This window comes from Podarcis liolepis (assembly GCF_965112155.1).
Source record: "Podarcis liolepis genome assembly, chromosome: 2".
NCBI classification, from domain to species: Eukaryota; Metazoa; Chordata; class Lepidosauria; order Squamata; family Lacertidae; genus Podarcis; species Podarcis liolepis.
In genome coordinates, this window is record NC_139555.1 from 70,013,823 (window position 1) to 70,035,830 (window position 22,008).

General features: G+C 46.5%; 1 protein-coding gene across 5 annotated transcripts in view; it reads right to left on the bottom strand.

The window, feature by feature from the left end:
- Positions 1–7,368: 7,368 nt before the first annotated feature.
- Positions 7,369–22,008, bottom strand: part of UBA7 (ubiquitin like modifier activating enzyme 7) — a 48,210-nt gene continuing 33,570 nt past the window's right edge. For 3 of the 5 annotated variants that reach the window (XM_083488667.1, XM_083488668.1, XM_083488671.1), the window contains 5 exons: positions 21,102–21,188; positions 20,721–20,915; positions 11,388–11,489; positions 10,689–10,789; positions 7,369–8,624 (listed from right to left, as the gene is read on the bottom strand). In XM_083488667.1, the coding sequence (XP_083344793.1) occupies positions 8,468–8,624; positions 10,689–10,789; positions 11,388–11,489; positions 20,721–20,915; positions 21,102–21,188 (642 nt within the window). In that variant the 3' untranslated portion in view covers positions 7,369–8,467. Of the gene's footprint in view, positions 8,625–10,688; positions 10,790–11,387; positions 11,490–19,902; positions 20,001–20,720; positions 20,916–21,101; positions 21,189–22,008 lie in introns of those variants that run through there. The other 2 variants (XM_083488669.1, XM_083488670.1) reach the window with 2 other exon arrangements.

A 22,008-nucleotide genomic window follows, 5' to 3' on the forward strand; every position in this document is an offset into this window, starting at 1 on the left:
CCAACTAGTTATTCCAAACCAATGTTTGCTGAAGCTTTCAAATTTACCATGTGTCCATACTCAAATGATATTCAAAAATACCTAGAACTGATGGACAAATGTGTTCGCTTTATCAGTAAACATAATTGATGGAGCTAAGAACAGATAACAGTATGCAAAAATACTGTCGAACCACAGTAACACCTAACAGTGTTGATTAATCCCATCAGCAACATCAAATACCTGTGAAGAATGGATAACAAGGACTACTGAAGACTAATTGCATGTCAGAGCCTTTCTTATGTTTCCAGGTTACATGAAAGCTGCCAGATCCAGTTGTTCCTACCTATCCCTTAAACTAATAGTGGGAATGAGTCAGAAAGCACACGATAACACAAATTACAGGATGTCTATCTGGGGAAAGTGTGTATATTCCTGGCACAAAATATCAAGGACAAGGATGAAATATGTCAAAATTAAGAAGCATGGAGAAGTTGTGAAAGCATAAACACACAGGAGAATTTGCCTTTAAAAAAACCCCCCTGCATATAAGAATTGCTTTGCTGGATCAGACAAGATGCTTCCTTCATCAAGCATTTTGTTACCAACAGTAAATTACCAGATGCCCCATGAAACCTACAAACAAATATGGCTATGATAGTTATTCTGCCCATTATCTTCACTGCCTGGTCCTTGGAGACTGGCTGTGATGCTGCGGGTCCATTTCAACAGCTTTCCCCGATCTGATACCAGCAACATCTGGAGGGTACCAGCTTCCCCATCCACTCCAATCCCTAAAAACTAAACAAAACCCCCCACTGTAAGCCACTCTGTAATCGCCAGAGTTATTTTCATTGCTTAATTATGCAAATATATCAAGGGAATTTGGATGTTATGCATATTTCATCAGTGTCCTTAATTTGCATGACTCTGCATGCAATTGGTTTGATGGAGTTAGGAATTGTTTAACAGAGATTTGAGTAGTCAAACTAAAGCTGCTGAAGTTAAGTGGTCCTGTCCCCTGACAAAGGAACGCCCAGCGATGAAATATTGTTGATAGCTGCCCACAGGCTTTTCAGTCTTACCTCTGCAATCACGAGGACTAGAAAGATAACATTTAAAACAGATTAAGAATGCAAGCCCATGCATGCCTACTCAGAAGTAAGTGTATTTAGCGAGGGTAGCCAACGTGGTGTGCGCCAGGACGCTGCCAGACTGCCAGCTCCCATCATCACTGGTCACGCTGGTTGGGAGCAAAGGTCATCTGGGCATTGGGCGAAGAAACACTTTCTTTTGCGTTTTCTGAAGTTCACCTTCATTGGATGGCCCTGATTTCTAGTATTATGATTTCAGAGGGGGACCATCCCCTTTCTCCACACCATGCATCTCTTTCACATCCCTCCCTTGCTCACATAAAAAAACACCACCTAAATGTTGTGGGCAACTTTTCCTTGCAGGGGAGTTTCTCCACCGCCTCGATCATTTGGGTTGCCTCTTCCTGAACCTTCTATCTTCACAATATCCTTTTTGAGTTGAGGCAGCCGGAACCCAGCATTCCAAGTGTGGTTGCCCCACAGAGCCTTATGATGGTAGCAATTTTGTGTTTCAGACTCTTAATTGACTAAATCCAAATATATTTGTGCACATGTACCTATCCAGTCCCATGGACTGCAAGAAGATCAAACCTATCCACTCTTAAGGAAATCAGCCCTGAGTGGTCACTGGAAGGACAGATCCTGAAGCTGAGGCTCCAATACTTTGGCCACCTCATGAGAAGAGAAGACTCCCTGGAAAAGACCCTGATGTTGGGAAAGATGGAGGGCACAAGGAGAAGGGGATGGCAGAGGACAAGATGGTTGGATAGTGTTCTCGAAGCTACCAGCATGAGGTTGACTAAACTGCGGGAGGCAGTGGAAGACAGGAGTGCCTGGCGTGCTCTGGTCCATGGGGTCACGAAGAGTCGGACACAACTAAACGACTAAACAACAACAACACCTATCCAGAGAGGTGTTCTTTTTAAAATTGTTTCTTTGCTCTCTTTGGCCATTCGGATGGGCGTCGTGAAATAAGAACGAATGTGAATGCGTAGGCCACAGCAACAGGGCCGGAAACTGTGGGAGGACACATCATAAAAGAAACCCAACAAGCCTTAGCATGTACGCTCAGGGTACAGAAATAGCACTGCATTGTTCTCCTAGTATGATACATCCCTGGTGATAAGAAAAGCTCATGCTTTTGAGACTCCACTTGTCTGTAGACCCCCAGTATCTGGTTGCTGAATGCAGCCTCTTCTCTTTGAACAGAACCTCATTTTCACCCACATGCGACTGAGGGATAAGCGGTAAACCCCCTTCTTTGTCAGTAGCATTGTCCCTCTTAGCACACTTATGTGAATGAGCCCTAAAACAATCCGTTTATGAGCCATCACCCTGCTCATTTTGCTCGGGAAGTTGCATCACAAGCCAGCGAGAGCGCTCCAAAAACAAACCTTTTTCTAGTCATTACACGCCTCTCCCTTGAATCAGTAGATCTAAAGGATTACAAGAAAACACCGTCTAGTCTGACCTTCAGTGCAACACAAGCCAAGGGGATTTTTCTTCTGTTATTTACAACAGCCAAATGCAGGCTATTGGGTGTAATATATCACTATTTCCTCCCCCTTCATAGAAGCTATTGGGCTTTATAGCCAGGATCTGACCCCTGCACCCATGGAAAAACCAACCTCACACCTTTGTTAGGCTTTTCCCTCAATTGTTAATCACCTACAGTGTTAAAAATAGCACCTTTTCAAAATAGCATACTTGATCAGATTTATTTCCCAGGTCTTCTCTTCTGCCTTTATCTTTTGCATATTTGCACAGATTGCAGATGCTTCACGTCTCTCACTTTTAGGGGGGCTTTCAGGAGCCATCCCTTACTACCGCCTTCCCCAACCTGGTGCCCACTATGATGGGACTATGATAGTGCTGGCTAGGGTGGAGGGGAACTACATTCCAGAACATCTGAAGGGTACCAGCCTAGGGAAATCTGCCTTACTGCAGTTCCTCAAATGTCTTCCTTACATTGTGAACAGTGGAACCATACAGCCAGCTGAACAATACCCAAGGGTGAGAAAATACAGTGTGTTTCTCCAGTGTGGTGTCCAGTTAATACTACTGACGACTGCATTTTCCCTTTTCATGTGAATATGAGCTTAGCATTCAAAAGCTATTTACTGTGGCATATTTTTGTACTTCTGCATGCTTACACACACACACAGCAGACAATGTTACTGAAGAGTGGTTTTTGAGGTCTGAGCTCATAATGGAAAGTAAAAGGGAAATGTGATCTTCAACCATGTTTATACATGCAGTATGTATGTATACATTATGCTGGGTCAGGATGTTGTTTCATCTGACCTGATGTTTCTCATGCTGGTCGGCAGTGACTTTCTCAGAGGGGAATCTTTCCCAGTGTGCGAAGCTTAGATTGCAAGAGCTACTCAGCGGCGAACACTTATTCACACAGCAGCACCTTTTATTTTTATTTTTAAATTTGTATACCTCGCTTCTTCTGTAGATCTCAGGGCATGCAGTTAAACTAGGGAATTCATTACTGTGAGATGCAGTGATGCCCCAAAATTTATGGAAGCCTGTTGCCAAATATGTGATTTTTATTTCAAACTTTCCCATTAATAAATAATTTAAGCTGCTTTAAAGAATGGCAGAAGGATATTTCTAGATTTTTATGGCAGGGGAAGAAACCAAGAATTAAATATAAGATATTGATTGACACTAGGGAAAGAGGAAGCTTCTCACTGCCAGATTTGCATTTATATTATGAAGCGACTTGTTTATGCTGGTTAAAAGATTGGATAAAGTTGGAGAAAACTGCTAGACTTGGAGGGGTACGGTGTTAAATTTGGTTGGCATGCATGTCTTTGGTAGGGTAAAGCTAGAATACATAAGAATTTTATGAATCATGTAACTAGGAAAAATATTTATCAAGTCTGGGGGGAAAATAAGAATCTGCTAGAAATGAAAACACTTTTATGGCTTTCACCCATTGAAACAATTGCACTGAAAAATCGAATACGGAAAAAGGATGGGCAACATACAGAGAACTAGTGGACTTTACAGACACAAGTGTAAGCCTGAAGAAGATGGAAGAAGTTGGTAACTGGGTGGCAGACTAGTTGCAATACTGTCAATTGAATGAAATATTTAAAGTTGATAAACAATGTGGTTTTTATAGCAGAGACTTCAGAATTTGAGAAAGAGCTGCTAGATAATAATGAGAAGTAAATTTCTAAAATGTACAAGTTACTATTAGAACGGGAAAGAAAGCATGAAATGGTGAAAACTGCAATGATCAATTGGGCTAGAGATGTGGGCCACAATATAGATTTAGATTTGTGGGAAAAGCTGTGGAAAACAGGATTAAAATTCACAGCCTGCTATGCTCTTAAGGAAAATTAATGGAAAATGATTTACAGATGGTACCTGATGCCAAATAAATTAGAGGAGGGGAAAATTAGAGGGGGGGGGGAATTTAGTCAGAATCAGGTAAATGTTGGAACTGTAAAGCTATGGATGGAACCTTATATCATATGTGGTGGACCTGTAAAGTAGTTAGAATATTGGGAAATAATATACCATATTTATTTGAATCTAATGGTCACTTTTTTTGGCCAAATTACGTTCCAAAAATTAAGGTACGCATTAGATTTGATGGCACATTTACATTCACCAGCAAATACTTTTTTGGTTTCAAGGTTCTGAAAATTGAGGTGCACATTAGATTCGATGATACATCAGACTCGTGTAAATATGGTATAATGAATTGAAAAATATATTTCAGAAGCCCTTCCCAAAGAGGCAAGAGGCCTTCCTGGTGGAATAATAAAGTCTGAGGTACCAAGTAAACAAATAAATTTGTTTATGTATACCACTACAGCAGCAAGAATCCTATATGCACAAAGATGGAGAGAGGAGATAGTCCTTACAAAGGAGGAGTGGCAGATGAAATTAATGGAATATGCAGAATTAGCAAGCTTAACCAGCAAAATTAGAGGGCACAAAGAGAAAAGTTTTAAAGAGGAATGGAAGGAATTTGTAGACTACCTAAAAAAATTGTAAAAATGTTAGAACTTGAGTCAGTTTGGAGTAAGCTCAGGAGTTATAGTTTATAATGAGAAGAATTTGAATGTTTAAATAGTTAGAAAAAATAGGTTATGCAGCAGGAATGGGAAAATTTAGGGAGTCATGGAAGGATGGATGAGAAGTCAATGGAACAGAATGATGTAATGCATCTATTTCTCTTCTTCCTTCTTTCACTTTTTTCTTCTTCAGTTCTGTATTTTGTACTCTTATAAATTCATAAATATATATTTTTAAAAATTAATGGAAGCCAAGACTATTATCATTGGCTACTAGTCATAACGGTTATGTTATACTACATCCAGTATTGGTAACAGTGACTTATCAGTGGCAGAACAGGGGGTCACTTACTTCTGCATCATTCAAAATGCCAATTTGGGCACCATGAACCATTGATGTACATGCCTGAGAACTGTAGCAACACAATGGTACTGATAGGCCTGGATTCAAATCAAGATGTCCCTAGTTCAAATCCGGGTTGCTTCCTCCCCCAGAAATGTTGTAGCTCAGTGGCAGTGTCTCCTTTGCATCAGAAGGTCTCAGCTTCAATCCCCATCATCTCCAAACTCATTCCATGTCTGAAATCCTGGAGAACCACTTCCGTTCAGCATAGGCAGTGCTTAGCTACATAGAAATCAATGGACTGACTCAGGATAAGGCAGCTTCCTATGCCTCATGGTAGCTGTAGACACCTTTTGGATCTGAGTCATTCACTGTGATAAAGAGAACAGGGAAATTTTGTAGAGGGAGTGGGCAAGGGAGCAGATCCTGATTTTCAAGGGAAGTTCCTGGAGAGCGTTTTGTAATGTGTCTTCTTGAAATGTCCAATCTGCAGGAGAGCTCGGAAAAGAAGATGGAAGAACAGGAGGATACACTGTCCTGTCTCGGCTGCAAAAACAGCTTCTGTAGGTGTAGGGTCACTGTTAAAATGAAAGGAGCTTCATTTCCCCAGCAAGCCTGACTCATTACACTAATGTGTTGCTCAAGGTTTACTGTAAACAGGAGATGCAATCCATCTGAGGGCACGCTGCCATAATGATCCCAACTTAACATAAACACCAGGGAGCTATTTCACCGAAATTTGATGTGAACAGAACAAGGCCGCCACCAGTTGCTCAGCTACCCTTATCTGATGGTATCAGTAGTGCTGCTGGAGGAAATATATGTGTGAGACCCTCCCCCCTTCTGCTCCTGAAAATCAAACCAAAAGCGTGGAATAGTCAAACATGTTAAGAACAGCTGCACAGTCTTATAAGAATTTATAAAGAGTGATTCTCAGCACTAGCAGTGGCAAACCTAAATGCAAATTCTGTGTAGCACTTAGACTCCCATCTGTGTTATAGGTTTAAAGCAGAATCCTACCACTTTAAACAGATGTGGTTGCCCCCAAAAAGAATTCTGGGGAATGCAGTTTGTTAAAGATCCCGAGAATCAGTAGGAAACCCTTCTTTCCCTTACAGAACTAAGACTTGTGGAGCGGTTTAATAGTTGACTCTCTTTCCAGGGAACTCTAGGAAGCAGCATAGGCTCTGTTGCTGAGATGTGCCCCTTTCCCTACATGGTTCCTAGCTCCATGCAGAGAAAACGAAATTATCCCATTCCCCTGCAGCTGCTGTCGGAACAAAGCAGGCTAATGCCCATAACAGGGGTGGGGAACTTTTTCAGCCTGGGGGCCATCTTCCATCACAGGCAACGTTCCAAGGGCCACATGCCAGTAATGGGTGGGGCCAGGTGAAAAAGTGGGCGGAGCAACAGATGTGACTCATACTTTTGTGGCTATATTCCACCCACACAAAAACCAGAGGGTTTTTCTACCAACACGCAAACATACTACTCCCTCTCTTTCACGCCAGAAGGCACTGAAGGAGGGTGCAGAGCAGAGATTATGAGAGGTGTATCCCAGGTCTACAGAGTCATTTGATGTATACAAGGAACCACATTTGGCTCACCCCCACTACCTGGGCCTGAGATTCCCCATCCTGTGTTACAACTTCATTGCTGCTACACCTTTAACAGTTGTACTGGGAAGAAAATGCTTAATTTCAAAAGGAGAAGCCTCTGGGTTGCACAGTGAGCTCATTCCTATTTAGTCCTCTGCTATGCTCAGACCCAAGAGCAAGAAAAGGCCTGCAGGCAGACACAGGTTAGTCCCTGGAGAAGATGCTTCTTCACCTTCTTCGTCAGGCAAGGAGCGTGTCTCTGCTTTAAACAGAATTTGGGTTAATCACAGTCAGTGTATACACATTACTCATTCCATATATTACCCACGTTTATTAAATTAATCTGCATCCTGCCCTTCCTTGCAAAGGAGCCCAGGGTGCCAGACAACAAATGGTAAGACAACAAGAACATTTGAAAAAACAATTCCAACATAGAAACAGACTGGGAAAGCTTCCAGCTTAAAACCCTTGCTGGAAGGTCTTCAGTAGGCAGCAAAACAACAACAGAGGCTGCCTCTGCCTAACATCCAAGGGGAGCGAATTCCAAAGAGCAGGTGCCACCACTCTAAAGACCCAATTCCAGGGGTGCCAACTTGAATAAAATATTGGGGGGGGGGTCAGGTAGGCCCCATCCTGCATAATCAATTAAATGATGTGGTACATGCACATCATTTGAATGGCAAAGCCCATTAACTTTGGGGAGGGGCTCGGCTCCCTCAAATATTTTATTGGGGGGAGGGCAGAGGGACCTTGGCCGCTAGGAGTTGGCTCCTATGCCCAATTCATACATTGTGAACCTCCAGATAAGAAGGCAGTCACAGGAAGTCTTCACCTGCACAGCGCAGTGATCAGCTGAGTATATAAGGGATGAGACTAGCCAGGGGTCAGCAAACTTTTTCAGCAGGGGGCCGGTCCACTGTTCCTCAGACCTGGTGTGGGGCTGGCCTATATTTTGAAGGGGAAAAAAGAACCAATTCCTATGCCCCACAAATAACCTAGTGATGCATTTTAAATAAAAGGACACATTCTACTCATGTAGAAACATGCTGATTTCCGGACTGTCCATGGGCCAGATTTAGAAGGCGATTGGGCCGGATCCGGCCCCCAGGCCTTAGTTTGCCTACCCATGGACTAGGTGATCTTGCAGGTATCCTGGTCCCAAGTTGAATAGGGCTATACACACCAAGGCCAGCACCTTGAACTTAGTCTGGAAACTAGCTGGCAGGCAGAGGAATTCTCTGAACAGCAGGGTAATGTGTTGGTGGTATCCTGCCCCAGTGAGCAGCCAAGCAGCTGCATTTTGCATCAGCGGCAGCTTCCAGATCATCCTCAAGGGCAGCCCCACATCCAGCAGATTGCAGTTATCCAGTCCAAAGTTTTCCATTGTATTACACATATACACAGTTCCCTTTACTCCTCATTGGTTGGATCCCTCGGTCGGAGCCAGACATGAACAGGCGGTAAGACGCTATCATCCTCTTCACCTTCACAGACGATTTCCAACACCAAGAGCCGGCACTCCTTGGATAGAGCCTCTTTGGTGGCACAGCGAACCAGTTCCGTCAGTCTGAGAAAGTGAAAGCGAAGGGTGAATAGGAGGGCAGATGCAAGAGGGCAGGTAACAGGCAATCTCCTGTCACTTACAGTACTGATGTTTGCCACACATCCTTCACCAGGTGTGCTCAGGTCCTGAAACAACTGCAGAGCCACACCCAAACTACCGTCTCAAATCCAGCAGCTGCAACCATAAGCAGGAACAGCCTAGCTAACATTTCCCAGGGACTGCTACTCACAAGACCTTTTGTGGGTGGGGAGGGGGCGCATATATCTATATCTATATATATATATATATAGATATATATATATATATGGTAAAGGGACCCCTGACCATCAGGTCCAGTCGTGGCTGACTCTGGGGTTGCGGCGCTCATCTCGCTTTATTGGCCGAGGGAGCCGGTGTACAGCTTCCGGGTCATGTGGCCAGCATGACTAAGCCACTTCTGGCGAACCAGAGCAGCGCATGGAAACGCCATTTACCTTCCCACTGGAGCGGTACCTATTTATCTACTTGCACTGGCATGCTTTTGAACTGCTAGGTTGGCAGGAGCAGGGACCAAGCAACGGGAGCTCACCCCGTTGCGGGCATTCAAACCGCCGACCTTCTGATCAGCAAGTCCTAGGCTCTGTGGTTTAACCCACAGCGCCACCCGCGTCCCTTATATATATATATGTACCAAAAAAGAAAATGCCTTAAGGATGTAAGAAGAGATCCCTACCAGATCAGACTGAAGCCTGATCTGTTCCAGCATCCTGTTTCGCTCAGTAGTTGAGCGGAGACCTCTGGGGACCCCATAATAAGCAGGACATGAAGGCAAGAGCCTGCTGTGTAGCACCCAGAAAGTGGCACACCCAGCTTGCCAGTGCTCAGTGCTGCCTCCCTGCCACACTGGCCTTGTCCTTTTCTCCTCTCTGAATACAGCTGGAATGGTGGTTCAGAAGCGGGAGCTAAAATCAACGCAGCTTCTCGAAGGAGGGATGCTAGCACTTCTTTGCCATCTCCCCAGCCTCCTCCTGCACTGCACCCACCTATACCAGAAAACCAAGCACACTTTTGCTCTCTGCTTAAGAAATGGCAGAGGCAGCCAAAGTGAAACTATCCGTCCTGAGCGAGTCTGCAGCCCAGTTTGTTTTGGGGTGGGAATGGGGGTTTGGAGAAGGCGGGAGAGTGAGTGGGCAGAGAGAAGGATAGCCTGCCAAGGAGTCTAGAAAGATCATAGAGTAAGGGACTCATGTTGCCTCTGGATGTATGTGGATGGCAGAGGCCCAGGAGAGCCTGCGTTTGGGGGGTGGGAAGAGCTTGGTCTGCCCCAGGAAGCAGCGGAGGAGGCACTGACAGCAGGATGTTTACCCAGCGTGGAAGGGACAGGACGCAGAGGCTTTGCAGCTGCTGCAGATACAGTAACCTAGGCTGTTCTGGCAGGGGGCCTGTAGTGGGGGCAGCTATGGCCTAGCTATCCCACACTCCTGAGGGTCCCTCTGCCCTCTTCCAGGGCAGTGGCTTCCCAGCCCCTAGAAAACGGGCAAGCAGGGAGGAAAACAGGCCAAATGCCACTTCCAGCCCCACTGCAGGCAGGAGGAAATGTGGAAGGGCTCACTGAGAGTCTGACTGCTTCCGGGGTGGTGTTAATGTTGCAAAAATGATATTCAGGTATTGCAAATGGGTCACTGATAGGAGTTGTGTTTTGTTTTTTAATAAACCCATGTATTGGATTTTCCTGAGAAAGGGGTACACCTGGATTTAGGGGCAGAGGGGATGAATACAGGCTGGCATTTTGATGTTGAAGGTGTTGTGTGGACTCTGTAAAAAACAAACCCTGCATGCATCAGAAACAGCTACTGGAAGGTTCTCTCTGCCTAAGCCATGCCTTGAGAATACCCGGGGCACTGGCCCCCCTCAGGCTTCATGAGAATCAGGAGCAGAAGGTGGAAACAGGAGGTTTCCCCCAGGCATGCAGTTGGCCACTGTGAAAACAGGATGTTGGATGAGGTGGGTCATGGGCTTAATCCAGCAGTCAGGCTCTTCTTATGTTCCGTTGTGACCCCCAAACTCTGTTCCTTTGGATTCTCCTACCTGCTGGATAGCTTCTGCTCTTTTGCCTTTTCTTCCCTGAAGCCAGCGTACAGAAGAGCTTTTCCATATAGTAGCATCTCCAGCACCAAGGACTGCTCCACCTGTGAAAGTGAGCAGGAGTCAGCACCACCCAGAGACAATCAGAACTCTCAACTGAAAGAGCTCCAGGAGCACCAGGTTAAGTACAAGTTGTGAGAGGGTGGCGTTCAACTAATTATTCTCAAAATAGATCCACTGAAATTAACGAACATGGTTAAGTTAGGTCCATTAATTTCAAAAGGATGACATGGGAGCGCAGTCTTGGGAACCAGCAGAGGATGGGGTGAGACAATCAGGGCAACCAGAAAAAAGAGCAAAGTAGGAGCAGGGAGCAAACTGAATTGGATTATGGCAATGGGGTCTTTGGGACAGAACAGGGGCATCTCATTGATACTGGAGTGAATGAGGGTACCTGGTAAGGGATACCTTTGTGTTTGTTAATGCTGGAAGGTGCAACATGCCCATTCAAAGTGCTGTGCCCAATGGCCTCTCATGGACCTCAGGATGCCACAGAGGAGAAGACCCACTGCTGCAACCCCAGCATGCATGGTAATGAGGATGGTCATGATGGTAGCAGTGGCATGGGCCATCCCAGCATATGCTGCCTGGGTTCCTGATGGAACCTGCCTATGAAACGTTTTACTTAGTCGTCCTCTTCACCTGGAGGTGTTTGCAGAGGTCTCTCAAGGTGATCTCCTTTCCCTCGGCATCGACACCTGGCACCTCAATTCTGTCCCAGCAGCTCCATTCTTTCTGGTGATACTGAGATTAAAGCAAAATCAGTGAAGAGTGTTGCGGCAAGACTAATAATAAGATGAACATGCTTAGTAATGCGTAAACTTTGGTGGGCTGCAGTCCACTTCACCAGGTGCGTGAGAATAGAGCAGATACCCAAAGAAGGTCAGTTCTAAAATTAAATGGATCACCCTACCCAGCAGGTACCATGTCCCAACACGCTTGCAGCATGAACCAGGTAACCTATGAAGGAGCCATTTCCTGTAGAGCCAAGTGGGTCAAGGCCTTAGATCTAGGGTTGCCATATTTCAAAAAGTAAAAATCTGGCCACAAAAGTTGTTGAGCTTCCAACTGCAGCATTCTGGGTATGTCCAGAAAATTCTGGACATATGGCAACCCTTTCAGATCACATATTTTAAAATGTCAAGCAGCTAAAACCTTTGTGTGCTGGGCTTACATCCAAGCAGGTTTGCATAGGATTATAGCCTAAAGGCCCATATTGGTAACTACCAATGGCCACAGACTGTTAGTACAAAGTGATTTGAATGACTAGACTTGCTAGGATCTTTTTATTAAACGAAAGCCTTAATACCCTTAACGTCAAAGACACAACTGCTAGATCACAAGCACCATGTCTAATTCAGGCTCCACAGTTCATTTACGATTCAAATATTAAAAAACAGAGCTGTTTGTAGCAAAGGAAACCTTTGCAGCAAAGGATTGTAGCAGCTCATTCTGTTCACCTTATCAGGAAGAAGGTTAAGAGGTGAACTGATTGTAGCGCACCTTCACAGAGGAGAAGTTTTAAGTGCCAAAAGGGCGGTGCTTTAATCTAGCCAAGAGGAACATAAGAACCTCCAATAAAAATAAAAGATAAAACCAGACAAATTCTGATCTGACGCGGCATTTCAAACAGCAAAGGCAACTAACAATTGCAACACCCAATGGCAAGGAAGTGGGTGGGTCGGTGGGTTCTCCAAAGCATGGAGAGCACTGGATTTGGATACGGGAAACCCAGATTCAAATCAGCCATAGAGCTCACTCTTCTTTCAACTTAACCCACCTCATATGGCTGTTGTGAGGCTTAAACATCTGGAGGAAGGACAGAGTAGAATTCTAAGAAGCAAAGCAGCACAACCCTCACAGGCTCCATACAAAGACCTCAAAATATGTTTTAAGTGGAGTCCATTGCAACAGATGTGGCATATAATATGAAAGGGAAGGGATGTGGTTCAGTAGCACAACATCTGTTTTGCGCACAGAAGTTCCCATGTTCAAGATCTCAGAGAGCTGCTGCCTGTCAGTGTAGGCTGCCAGCGGCCAGCATGAGGCATCTTCCCTATGAACCAAAGGAAGTCAATCCTCCTGCGCTATGTATAGGAAGTCAGATCTGGATGAAATGGTTCTTTCCTGTCGTGACGGCTCTGAATGCGCTAACTGTCAACAGGCCTAACGGAGGGGACTCTTTAAGGCTGCCTTCTGTCCATTCATGATCTGTGGCTCTCTGTTGCACAAAGACACATTGAGATGGCGCCTTGCCTATGCACAATTGTCCTTTTCTTCAGAACAAGGCCCAGGATGTTGTGGAACCTCTTAGCCCCCTGCACTGTTGACCCTGCCTGCCTGTTTTGGCCCTGGGCAAGGAGAAGGAGAGAGAGAGAGAGAGAGAGAGAGGAGGAGGACAAGAAGCAGCCAGTCCTCTTCACAAGGAGCCCTTTGGGGCTAGTTAGCGGTTCATAGCAGGAAGTGCCCTGACCAGAGAGAACTTAGTGGGGTCAGACTGTCGCACAAAGGGATACTGTCCTGGACTAACTCACTGGCCAGCAGGGGAGGAGAAAGGCTGGCCTGGATTGTAGCATTCGCCTAGGTCTCCAAAGCAAATCTGTCTCTTTGTCAAAAACGACAGAAATATACCGTATTTTTTGCACCATAACACTCACTTTTTTCCTCCTAGAAAGTAAGGGGAAATGTCTGTGCGTGTTATGGAGGAAATGCCTACGGGTGGCATGCCTACGGATTTTCTTCCTCTAAAAACTATGTGCGTGTTATGGTCGGGTGCGTGTTATAGAGCGAAAAATACGGTATATAGAAACACATGGACATATATACCACCCTAAATCTGGGAACAGAAGCAGCTGCCAGAGGTACCATCAGACCCCTGCCCAACACTCTCACAAGCCTATAAAAGTGAAACAACACTTCCCTCTGTTCCTGCACACAACACTGTGCCCCCAATTGCCCTATACATTTAAAGCAGTGTCATACCACTTTAAATAGCCATGGCTCCCCTCAAGGAATCCTGGGAACTGTGTTTTGTTACAGGTGCTGAGAGTCGTTAGGAGACCCGTGTTCTTCCTCACAGAGCTACATTTCCCCAAGTTCCCCAGAAAGAGGGATTGTTTGTTAATCCACTCTGGGAATGGTAGCTGTATGAGGGGGACAGGGCTCTCTTAACAACTCTCAGAACACTTAACAAAGTTCAGCTCCCAGGATTCTTCGGGGAGGGGCATGACGGTTAAAAGTGGTATTATACAGCTTTAAATGAATAGTGCAAATGGGGCCCGTGCCCCAGAGCACTGCCTTCTGTTCCGCCTGCTTCTCAACAGGATGGAGACAGAGCTCCTCTGCCAGCCAGAGAAGTACAGGGCTACTGTTCTTTCATGCTAAGCTTCAGGGCACAGGCCTCCACACCACTAGGTCTCATCAAAGCCATGGATTGTAGGAGGGAACTTTTTTATCTCACAGAGATACTCACCAGGGACTCTGTACTTGAGTAGGCTGTACAGCCATGTCCTCTTGCGCTAGTCCCCACCCCAAAGTATACTACTAACCCCTTTTCAGATTACAGGTGGGCTGCCGTGTTGGTCTGCCGTAGTCAAAACAAAATAAAAAAATCCTTCCACTAGCACCTTAGAGACCAAATAAGTTTGCTATTGGTATATTCCTTCCAGTAGCAACTTGGAGACCAACTAAGTTTGTTATTGGTTGGTCTCTAAGGTGATACTGGAATGAATCCCTTTTCAGATGTTCTGTCCACATGTAGACTATGGAATGAATGGGGGAAGGGATTGCACTTTCTGCCCTTCCTCCTCCACAGGCCCAGCAGGCTGGGATTCCAGCATTGCAGGGAGTTGGACTAGAAGACCCTTGGTGTCCCTTCCAACTCTACAATTCTATGATTTCATATCTGAAGGGGGTTTCTGTATGTGTACAGCTGCATGTACACATGTTCTTGCATGGGAGCAAGAACCCTGATCAGATAGAGGAGCCAAACAGCTGTTTGCAAGAAGCCCTTTCAGTTCTTCTGCTGAATACAAGCAGATCGATAGGTCTGGGCGGGCTAGCAAGGCAGGCATGGTTGATCCCACACCCAGCCCATGATTCAGAGGGAAGGTCTGATCACAGTCACCCTTTGCTTGGGATCTGGGGTCTTGTCCTTTGCTCTGTTGAGATGCTGTTTCTAGTCAACTCAGCTGGAGGGCCAAACATTCTCTCCCAGCTTATTTCAAATTTACACTGAGGTTTTGTAGATTTCATGGAAAGGAGGGGTGGATGCAGAACAATGGAAAACAGGAGCACCATACAGTACTCACTCATGCTTCCTGCAAGCCCTGGGAAGTGCTGCTGGCATTCTGAAGAACGGAAAGCAAATTACAAAAAGGAACAGAACAGAAGCAGGAAGGAGGAACTCATGTTTTCAGCTGGCTGGTGCAGCAAGATGGACAAAAGCTCAGCTATAGTGTGGTAGCAGCTATGCATTGGTGCCCTGCAAGTTGCCCTTCCTATTGTTTTAGACACCAGCTGAAAACTTTATTTCAGCAAGACTATCCAAACACATCATTCAGTTATGTTCTTTTAAAAATGTTTTGCTGGTTGCAATCTGTGTTTTATTGATAATTATCTTATTATGTACACCTGCTTGGAGATATTATTCCAAATGAGTGGCCATTTTTTCTAAAAGCATTAATAAGAGTGTGCATGAAAAAGCCAAATCCCTGTAAACGAGAGAGGATATGCTTTGGTTTGAAACATGCAAAGTCTCGCTCCTGACCACACTTCTTTTTCTTTCTTTCTTTCTTTCTTTCTTTCTTTCTTTCTTTTTTGGAAGAACATGCTTGGGAGGAGGAAGACTAGAGTTGGAAATGAAAGTTGCCTCCCCGCAAAAAAATTATGGCCATTTGGGACCATATGGTCCATCCCATTTGCTCTTCTATGTTGTTGCCAACCCAAAGGGCAGATTCCCATCCTTCCAAAAGAACCATATGGCTGGGCTTGGCCTTTCACACTGACAGGGGACTCATTAGCACCTCTTGCTCAGCTCTTCACCTTCCAGCACCTTAATGCTGCTTCCACAGCAAAGCAGAACCGGAAAGCACCAGCCTGCAGAGACTGGGGCAACAGGAGTTGGGTTCTGTTCTAAGCAATGCGTCCCCCAGCTGGCTGGTTGTCCCGATGCAAAGAAAAAACCCCTTTGCCTGATTTTTCCCCCCTTTGCTCATGCCTGCCTTACAGTGCCCTGCAAACTTATTATTCCCACACCCACCCGCCAAAAAAATAATTTAAAAAATCGGCTCAGGCACTAAGGAGCAAAGGTCCAATGAATCTTATGGGGGGGGGGGTTAGGCGTGAATCCTTTGGCGCCAGGGTAAGAGCTCCCTTCCCCCAGTCGCCAGCCCTTGCTAAGTAATGACTCCCATATGCTGCTTAATCAGTTCCACACGTTCCTGGACCCGGCACCGCTCTCGATTCCCTTTTGCAAATCAGCCCCGTTCCTCATCTGGAGCTGCTCCCTTCCTCCTGATGCTGCGCTCTATTCACTCCATCGGCTCCCCTCCTCTCCTGGTTCCCCACCCACCCAGCTCCGAGGGGAAGCAATTTCAGATTCGCTGCTTTCAGGAATGGATTCATGATTTCACTTGGGGGGGGGCAAACTCACTCCTGAAAGTGGAAGCAAACTGTCCTTTGCCCCAAGTGGTCCTACGACTGCAAACCCAACCACTGCTGCTCTGGTTTCTTTTTCCTTCCCCCTTTTTCCGACGGCGGTTCTATCTATAGCACCACCAGAATGCCCTCCATTCCCAGAGGGCTGACATGGGCAAACTGGGCACGGTGCCACTTCGCTGCAGCCAGGCCTTTTCCTCTTAAAATACTTTAGGGGAGAGGGAGAGAGAGCTCACACACTGCACAGCTGCTCCAAGATTCAAAAACTCTCTTCTCTCACACAAAAAATCATTTCCCACCCCCGCGTCACAAGGGAAGCTTTGAAGTTCCTGCTTATATAGGGACCCTTCTGCGGAGCTGGGCTGTTAAGAAATCTGAGATGTCCTTTTAAAAAAAATAATCACAGGACGTTTGGGGCCTGCGCGCGCGCTCAGCAAGCCCTCGGGCCGTGCAGCGTGATCTGAACTGGGAGCGATGGAGGGGGCGGGGGGGGGTGGAGGAACAGAGGCGCCGAGAGCCGAAGCCGTGGAAATCTGTGGCGATAGAAGAGCCGGCCTCCCCCCCCACCCCGTCTTTCCTGCCCGCCCCTCCACCCCGCTCCGGTCCCACCAATCTGGTTCCAATCTGCGCTTCCTGTGTAGCAGGAAGCCCCAGCCTCGCACTCCATAAACTCAAGACAAAAAGGCTTCTATTCAAACAGACGCTCTTAATTTAGCTTCTTGCTCTCCCGCCCTCCTCACCGATTCCACAACTCCCCCCCCTCCATCCAAGCTCTGGTTTCTCTCTCCAGAAAAGGGAGGGTTGGGGGGGGTTTGCAAGGAAGCCAAGGCTGGCCCTAGCCCCAACAAATTTGGAGGAATGTGAAGTCTTGGGGCTGCCACAAAAAAGGGGGGAAAGCACCCCCAAAGTCTATGTATGTGTACGCGTGTGTATTTGCATACATGTGTGCAGGCTCATGCATGCACATGTACACACATATGCATCCACATCTATACAATGAATGGCAGAATGCCTTACGAAGAGGCAGCTAGCTAGAAGCCATTGTATAGGACTGTTAATGGCACTGCTGGTAAGGCAACCCTACAGAATAAGCGAGGGCCGGCTTAGGGCATTGCCCAATGTGCCGTAATTCCAACTCTGAGCTAAGTAGGTCTGGGAGTGGATGGGAGGCTGCCCAGGAATCTTACAAATGCAACCCTGAGCTCATTGGAGGAAGGGCAGGATACACAAGTAATAAACAAACATCCGCTTATGTCTTGCTATGTCCTTTCCTGGAAAAGGCTCAACACTGACAGTAGTAAAACAAGATACAGTGATCCAGTCAGCACAAAATAGCTCAGCACAAATGATATAGATGAGATTGTGACCTCTGCTTCTCATCTGATCCTGCTACTGCTAAGCCACGACTTAGCGTACTGTCCAAACCCAAGCCCATGTTTCCTCGAGCTCCAGATAAAGCACGACCTGTAACCAAGTTTTGTCCTTGGCTTAACAAGCCATGGTTTGTCTGGAGGAAATAAACCATGAATCCAGGTTTTGATTAAACCCTAAGCTGCTCACATCAGCATAGCAGCAGCAGGAGCAGAAGTGTAACAAAGCAGCTGCAATATCTAGGAGCCTACCCCATTTACGCTAAGCCATGGTTTGGCTTAACATTACATGGAAACTGAAGCCAGTGAATTGCATCCAAAGATATATAAGATGTTACAAACGTGAACAGATGAACATGAATTGCACTTCCTAATTGTCAGCATGTATGTCTGCTCTCTGTTTCCTTGGCTAGTCACCCTGTTGTCAGAAGATGCACCCCCCCACCCCACCCCATATATATATATGTGTGTGTGTGTATGAAATTTTATAAACCACTTAATAAAAAAATCTTAGTGATGCATATTTAAACAGTAAAATAATTATCAATAATATGGAGTTAAGATCAGAATTTTAAAAAAGATTAGGCATAACTTAATTATATGTCAAAATAGGCTCGCTGAAATAATTTTTTTAAGCAAGAGTCTAAAAGTACAATGAAGGCGCCTGACTGAAGTTAAATGCTAAGGAGTTCCAAAACTTCACAGAAGCCGAACACGTATTAAATGGCACTTGTAAAAGTGCGTGTTCCGTTGATAGAAGTTGCCAAGTAGGTACATATGGGGCAAGGATGTCTCAATTAAATTGGTCTGAAGCTGTTAAGAGCTTTATATACTACTAGTAAAACCATGACCTTGGCTCAGTAGCAAATTGGCGGCAAGTGAAGATCTTTAGGAAGAAGTATAATACGTTGGCACTCCTGTCAGCAATTGTGTTGCAGCACTGACAACTGCACTTTATGGGCCAAATACAGGGGAAGCCCCACAAAGAGTGCAGTGAAGCAAGCCAGTCTTGAAGTTACCAGTGCCTAGACTACTGTGGCCACATTACCCAGGTCTAGGAGCATTTGCAGCTGCCACTCCAGACTGCATGCTTACTCCTTTCTCATCCTGGGAAACTCACCAATTTCTTGGACATGTGAACCAGGGTCTTGCCAGGATTCAAGATCTGTTTGTTTTCCCTTGTCCAGCTCACCACTACATCTTTGACAGTAATGCCAAACCTACCATAATTATTCGCACACAACAACTTGTCTATCGGCTGAAGGTAGTATGGCTGGGGAAATTCTATCGCCTTATGCTGCTCTCAGGATGTCCACCAAGTATCTACTGCATGCCTGCAAGGCACAAATGTTCACTGCCTTGCATGAGGGCCCATTTTGGATTCACTGGGCCTGCTGGCCATACCTCCAAGAAACACCTCTCAGTCAAAGCGGTTCAGAACACCCAGTGGATGCACAGATGCCTGTGCGGAAAGGTCAAGAACCAGCATCTGGGGCTGAGGCTAAAGGAAAGGGGTGTTGAGTTAGGCCAGGGCAAGAAGAGCCAGAGATCCAGCTTGGCACCAGCTGTGTGTGTCAGATGCAGGTTAAAGACCATTTCCTGTGTCTGACAGCTCACAGGCAGCCCCGTCTGTGCCTCTCCTTCCACACTGCTGCTAGCCTGATACACACGCCAGGCACCGGCTTCTGAAACTAGATCTCCTTCGCCTTCTGCCTGCCAGAAGGGGCTCAGGAAAGGCAGGGTCAGCAGCTGAGTGGGAACAGCCGTCCTCCCCCACACATCGGCTCCTGGCAAGCTGCTCAGTACCCAGCACCCAGACAGGAGAGATGGAGTAGGAAGTCTCCCCCTCAACACAGTCTGGGAGTTGCTGACATCCCTACGGGGCAGCCATTCTAGCACCAGCTCCAGCTGACGAGGCTTGCGCAAGTTCTGACTGCGTGGTCCACTTTCAGGGATAAGGTATAGCTGGGCGCTCTGGGAACGGACGGCAGTAAGGCCTGAAAGCATCACAGCACCACCATCACAGTGGTGCTCAAGGGCTACAGTGGTTGTCCCAATGCTGCTGTAATGTCTTAAGGGGAACTTGGTCAGGAGAGGTTTGCAGGCTGGACGTGCAAATCTTTCCATACCTGTTTGGCTTTGGTCATCACAGCAGCAGCGTAAGAACTAAAGGCATGAGGTGCTGTACATCTGTCTTGAAACGTCCAAAGCTGCTCTTAAGTGCACTCTGCAGCACAGGACAAGAGCAAGCCATTGCTGTTTCATTTAGATTTTTAAGAGCTGGAGGGGGGAGGGAATTAAGGAGATACCTGTCTGGATCAATGCCTGTGCCCACACAAAAGTGCTCCTAGGTACAGAGCCTCTAATCCAGCTATATGGGATACTGCACTAGCCTTGGGGAAGGCAGATTCTTGTTCCTGAATGACTTACTCTCCACACTGCAGCACTCCATGTTCTCACTTCTAGAGACTTGGGAACCTCCAAGTCTGTCCCTTGCCAGCCACGGCCCTCTTCCCACCGCACGTCCTTCACCAACCCTGCCTCACACTCTCCTCAAGCAATCTTGCTTAGCTAGGATGTGTCCTTGAACTCCAATAATGCTTTTTACTTGCCTGGATGGAGGACAGGGAGGTGTGTGTATATTGTACAAAGTGAAAATGTACATCTGTTGGTCGTCCTCTTTTTGCCTCTGGTTCCACCCACCTCTGGCATGTGGCCCCCAGGTGACAGTCCAGAAGAGAACATGGCCCTTGAGTTGAAAAAGGTCTTCTGCCTCTGATCTACAACCTCAGCAGAGTTAGCTCTAAGTGTAAAGAACAGCAGCCCATCTAAATGCGCATAGTGTCTCTCTCCTTCCCGCCCTCCCTGCCAGTCTGGTAGGAAAAGCAGGCCCTACTGAGCTTCTTTCTACCTTCAAAGCATGATGAGCCCAGAGCCCAGGCCTCACCTTGTATATTGGTTGAGACGAGAGAGGCTGGAAGCGATTGAGCAGGGGCTCCGAGAGCTGCAGGAAGCTGTTGCGATAGGAACTCAGTCGCCTGTGTCGCCACACCAGCTTGTAAAGCTCCAAGCACACCAGACCAGCTACAGCAGTTGTGGTTGTGGCAATGGCAGGCACGATCCTCCCCACGATCTTCATCGCCTGTGGAAATCAAACTGGGCCTTCAGCATGAAGACAGTGAATGGGAAAACGTACCAGAGGTTACTGGAGGGAGGGATGCTGCTAGGCCAGAGACAGACACATGAATGCGTCCCGCCCCACTTTATTTCCTGAAGCTGGCAGGCGACTGGGGAAAATGACTCCCAAAGCCCCGCCTCCTTTCCTCACCTGGAGCTTATCAGCCGGAGGGATGCCATAGTTCTCAGCTCGCAGATTGGCTGCTGTCATGACGAAGTTCAAGTGAATGTCATTCCCCTGAGGGCCCAACAAATTGCAGAATCAATCGAGGCCAGAGAAGGGTGGCAAGGACAGAGGGGAAAAGAGAAGGGATCTTAGTGGGATGAGGATGAGAACAAAGGGTGTGCAAGGTCTACAAAGGGTGGCAAGGAAACTTAACAGAGGTTACAGCCAGGGTTTGTGTGCATGGTGTGATTTTTTTTTAACCATAGAAGAGAAGGGGTGGGGAATCTGGTTCTCTGATGTTGCTAGACCACAGCTCTCACTGTGACCTGGAATTGGAGTCCAACAATGTCTGAAGAGCCAAAGGCCTAGAGTCTAGGAGGCAGAGCTTCAGTTCCCTGCAAAACTCTTTGCATTTTCCCATGAATAGCAGGAGCAGAATAAAATGTGCTAATCACAAGCAACTATACACAAATTTGCACCACGTGCACAGGCACAGAATCTGACTAAGTAACCATCTGAGTAGCCATGGTACAACATAAGCTTCCCCCAGTGTATGAGGCAGACCACACTGCAGGGCAGAGGCCACCCTTAGCAGACAGAAGGCACTTGGCATCTGCTGCTAAAATCAGATTGCAGGGGAGATGCTAGAGAGCTTCTACCAGTTTTGGCAAGCAGCATTGGGTCAGCAAAACAAATAATCTGATGAGGCAGCTTCCTAGTCCTTACGTACTATGATTGGAGAAAGCCTTGTTTATAGAAATAATATGAAAGTGACAAAAACACACAGTTCCTGGCTGAAGGACTCCACTGCCTGGCTTGATAACCAACTGCCATTTTGTACTCAAGAACAGACTCTTCTGATCCTTCTTGGCTCGTTTGTTCTGCACTCAGA